The sequence below is a fragment of the Acromyrmex echinatior genome, chromosome 17 (assembly GCF_024713525.1).
Source record: "Acromyrmex echinatior isolate Ae372 chromosome 17, ASM2471352v2, whole genome shotgun sequence".
NCBI lineage: Eukaryota > Metazoa > Arthropoda > Insecta > Hymenoptera > Formicidae > Acromyrmex > Acromyrmex echinatior.
The window spans coordinates 7,060,706-7,065,401 of record NC_141868.1 but is presented as its reverse complement, the minus strand read 5'-3'; the positions used below and the strand labels follow the sequence as shown (position 1 = coordinate 7,065,401).

Genomic DNA, 4,696 nt, shown 5'->3' with positions numbered 1-4,696 from the left:
TTTGCCTTTCATTCTTTACGTTTAATGTTTAATTTAATATTTAAGTTTATCAAATAATTTGGCAATTTTTTTGCTTAAACCCAATAGGCGCAAAATATTCCTAGAATGTTAAAAATATTAAAAAATTAAAATAAGTTATTATAATATTTTGAGAACATTGTATAATATTTTTTAATATTATGAAATATTCTATGAATGTCCACTTGTATAATATTTGGTATATTTCCTTTAACATCTCTGAAATATTATTAAAATATTTATTAATATTAATTTTTTTTTTATGTATTAGTACAGTTGAATTCACAATCCAATCACGAAAATGTCTTTATCAGTTTATGCTGCGTCTTGTGCTTAAATGACGTTTCGATATGATTTTACGTACATATCCAGTCCTACAACTGCATGCCAAAATTATTTTTAGTCTTTATACATATATTTAAACTGAACCGATGTAACAGTTTTACAAATTAAAGTAAATATTATAATACTTTTTAATGTTCATACAATATTACAATAATACTAAATAATATTACTTTTAATAATTATATAATATTATCAGGAATGGACATATAATTATTCATTAATATTTCAAGAATTTTATTCATTATTCATCATTTCATTATTTAATATTATATAATTTCTAAGTAAAATATTCTTCAAATGTTACGTTAATATTCTAAAAATATGCCTAAAATATTCTTTAATATTGATTAATATTATGTGCCTATAGAGAATATCCATATTTATGTTACAGTTATTAAAATCAATCTGCAATAGTTGCAACAAACATGTGCAATTAGTTGCAATATGTTCTCTTCGTGGTTGCTTAGATATATTTGTTTGATCGATATTTTACACGTTGTAAGGTTTTATTGAACAAGAACAGAAGTTGTATCGATTCAAACAAATTGTTTGCGATAATCTAAATTTGGATTATGGCGATAATTATAAAAGATTATCGATGGCGACAGACGGATAAAAGAATAATAATTTACGTTCCTTTAAAAAGTTGCCCTAAAAACGTGCATCTATTTGTTATGGATAATTACGTAAAGGTATTCAGAATATTTTCTAAACATTAAAATGATGTCTTTAGATTTAAATAATCAGAATATTTTTTATCTTTCTCTTTTCTTTAAAGTTAAAGTCTTTCTCTAGATATAATTTTCGAATTTAATTATATTTTTAATTATATTAATTGATTAATTGACATATATAAAACTTAACGAAAGTTTTGAGGAAAATTTTTTTATTGAAAATTATTTTTTTCTTTGTATAATATTTATATTTAAGCATATCTAGGTATATAATAAATATATAATAGGACTTAATGTTTGAAAATAATCGTTTACTTTTAATTATAATAATTCTTGAAAGCAATATACAATTTTTACTTAAGAAACTTGATATGTCAGAATTATATTATGTGTAAAAACAATATTCGCAAAAATGTAACTAATTTTTGTTGAAGATTAGTTTTTCGCCCTTTATTTTGGAATTATTTCTGTGGGAAAATGTGCTTGAAGAGGAAAGTGAATGTACTTTGACGGATACCGAAGCTATCTTCTCTTTACAAAAAGCAAGCTTGGCTATTGATTGGCCGATTCTCGAGGCGGAAAACATTAGTAAAAGTGAAAAATGTCATGCTAGAAATCAAGTTTTAGAGAAAGCACAAAAGGTTTTGGAAAATCGTGCAAAATGTAAAAAAGGTAAGGATTGTTAATAATATATAATAAAAAATTTACTTTTTCAAACTGTGAATAGAATAATTGATATATGTACATAATCGTATATGTACATAATCATATATGTAATTACATACATAATTTTATGAGTCGTTGAAGTCATAAATAGGATTAAGAGAATAGAACTTTAAAAAATTATAGTCTTGTTCAAAAAATGAAATTGATACTCGCCACTTACAGAGAAACTTCAAAATCTGCAAAAAGAAGCAATAAAAATACAAATCAATTTGGATACTGACACACTGAATAAAATAGAGGCCTTGAGAGACAGCCATCGGAAGGCCGCGATGCAGGATTTTGAAGATTGGCGATTAAATGCGGAAATGCCGTTCCTTCAAAATATTTCTGGCAAAGTGCAAAAGAATAGGAAGGCATATAGGTATTATTTTAAAGAGAAACATGGAAATTTTTTAGAATATTGTAACTTAAATACCTTAAGAAGTATAATAAAAGAAAAGTAGTTTTGAAAAAGCATAATTCTATAAAAATTAGCTATTTTATATTTAATCGATATATTTTTCTGAAAGGCCTCCACTTCAATGGTTTAAAGATGATCTTGGTATCATACAATCTCGAGAAATTAACAAGAAAGAAGTAGAAGGAAATCAACAAGATAAATCAATAATTATAGAAGAATTAGAGGAAGAACTAATTGTCGAAGAAAAATCTGAGGGAGGTTTAACCGTTGAAGAAAACATAAACAAAGACTTAATTGTTAACGAATCAATAGAGCAAATGAATTCAAAAGAAGATACAACTCTCAATGAAAATATCGGAAAAAAAGCAGATGTAGAAATAAAGGAGACAACAAATGTGAGCAAGGATTTTAATTTTGCAGAATATTCTAGTTATTCCGAGGATTCCGAATCAAATGAAGAGGTTACATCCTTTAAATCTTCGACAAATTCTTTAGTTAAGAAAATGAATCAGAAACTCTCACAAAAATTTTGTACGAAGACGAAGAAACAAGGATCAGATCGGGATTTAATTGATAGGATACTGGAGAGTCGATATCCTAAAATAAATCAAATATTCGATGAACCTACGAAGGCAGTTCCACTCCCTAGAAGAAGTGGAACGATCAACGTAACTTTTTCCGAACGGGCCTTCCCTACTCCTGCAAGAGAGAGTTCCTTCATTGAAGAACAGGAAGTACATATCTTTAATCTAAATTGTATAAATTTCTTCTTACTAATAATTTTATGGAAGTTAATTATTTTTTACAAAAGAAAAGAATATTTGACAAAAACTTGTTAGAAAATTCATTTTATTTTAGAAGGGACTCGATGAGAAATTAATTTCTTTTCAGCAACAGTTTAAATTTGAATTTAAGTTTTGATTTATGTATAATTTTTAATATAGATATATGTAGTTTGTTTTTAGAAATGTATGTGTTTCAAATGTAGTTTATTTTTAGTGGCTCTCCAAGCAAGCAGAGGCCAGAAGAAAAACAGGATTCGTTGCCGAGGATCTTCGTCCTGAAGAACAGGATCCACAATGGTTAAAAGACAAGGGCGAGTACGTTGACAAATGCGCTTTGTCATATATTTTCTAATTCTTAAATTACATTTTATTTAATCATTTTATATTTTAGTGATTTCTTCAAAGCGGGGAATTATTTAGCTGCCATCAGTGCATATACGCATGGAATCAAAATCAGCAACAAGATGGCGGCACTTTATGTGAACAGATCTGCTGCACATTACGCTCTTGGAAATTATTATAGGTGTATTGATGATTGTTCTAAGGTAACTAAAATTACAATAAACTATATAGAATATTTTTTTTAAGTTTAAAAAAAAATTTAAAAGGTTGTAGAGAATAGAGAAAAACATAAAAATGTAAGAAATATATGTATAAAAAAAATAATATATATAATGTATATGTAATAATAAAATAATAAATTATGTAATAAATATTAAAAATATAAATAGAAATAAGAAAAAGGTAAAAATATTATAGGTTGAAATTAAAAATAAAAATATGATATAAAGATATTTATACATATATAAATTGAAAATATAATTTTATAAAATGATTTTTCTTATAAATAGAAAAGCTTCTATCTCTAAATATGTAATTTTAATTATGAAATATATAGAATACTACAGTTGTTAATGAGACTTTTTTTTCTAGGTATTGGAGTTAATGGAACCAAAGTGCGAAAGCAACAGAGCATCGCGAGCAAGGTGTCACGCTCGTCGAGGTGCTGCGCTTTGCAAATTATCTGCACCACAGCATGGAATTCCTGAATTAGAAGCTGCCTTGAAGCTAGATCCAAATAACAAGAGCATTCAACACGATCTATATGCTGTTAAACAATATTTTAATATAAAGGAATGAAAAAAAGGATGACTGATGGGATTAATTTTCTAAAAATTTTACTCCTGTAGAAATTTTAGAAATATTTTAATTTATTGAAACTTATTTTATTTATTTGTGCCATATCAATAAATTGATTGGATGTATATAAGATACCTACAAGTATAATTAAGTACCTACAAGTATAATTAACAATAAGATATGTAAAATATTTATTTAAAGTGTACATACAAATTACTTAATTCTCTTATATTTATCATATTACTGATGTCGTCCGATTAAATTTGTTTAAACTTTATGTTTATTTTAAAAAATATAAAATATGATACGAAGAAAATATTGTCAGCATAAAGTTCTTATTTTTTAAATTATATATTCTTAATTTTGAATACGTTTACTTATTTTTACTTTCATATACTTTTAACATACAGATATAACGTTTGTGATAAATGCATGCACATAATAAATATGATATAAATATTGCTAGTATAATCTAACATAATTTAATATAATTGACCTTAGATTTATATATATAATTCTGAGATGGAAGATTAAGTTAAATTGTTAATTAAATATATATTTTAAAAAATCACAAACCAAGTGAAAAACCTATATCTTTTTATATGTTC

General features: G+C 25.4%; 1 protein-coding gene across 1 annotated transcript; it reads left to right on the top strand.

The window, feature by feature from the left end:
- Positions 1 to 140: 140 nt before the first annotated feature.
- Positions 141 to 4,691, top strand: LOC105146094 (dynein axonemal assembly factor 4). Its single transcript, XM_087414886.1, has 7 exons — positions 141 to 1,055; positions 1,472 to 1,709; positions 1,926 to 2,124; positions 2,273 to 2,897; positions 3,163 to 3,263; positions 3,340 to 3,493; positions 3,882 to 4,691. Exons 1-7 carry the CDS (start codon positions 936 to 938, stop codon positions 4,086 to 4,088), a joined length of 1,644 nt encoding a protein of 547 aa, XP_087271012.1. The 5' UTR covers positions 141 to 935; the 3' UTR covers positions 4,089 to 4,691.
- The last annotated feature ends 5 nt before the right edge of the window (positions 4,692 to 4,696 follow it).

What these genes read in the sequence shown, in the direction of transcription:
- LOC105146094 (XM_087414886.1), top strand. Translation starts at nt 936, where the DNA reads ATGGCGATAATTATAAAAGATTATCGATGGCGACAGACGGATAAAAGA. An exon ending in AAGAATAGGAAGGCATATAG is followed by an intron (nt 2,125 to 2,272) that starts GTATTATTTTAA and finishes TTTTTCTGAAAG; the next exon opens with GCCTCCACTTCAATGGTTTA. An exon ending in TGGTTAAAAGACAAGGGCGA is followed by an intron (nt 3,264 to 3,339) that starts GTACGTTGACAA and finishes TTTATATTTTAG; the next exon opens with TGATTTCTTCAAAGCGGGGA.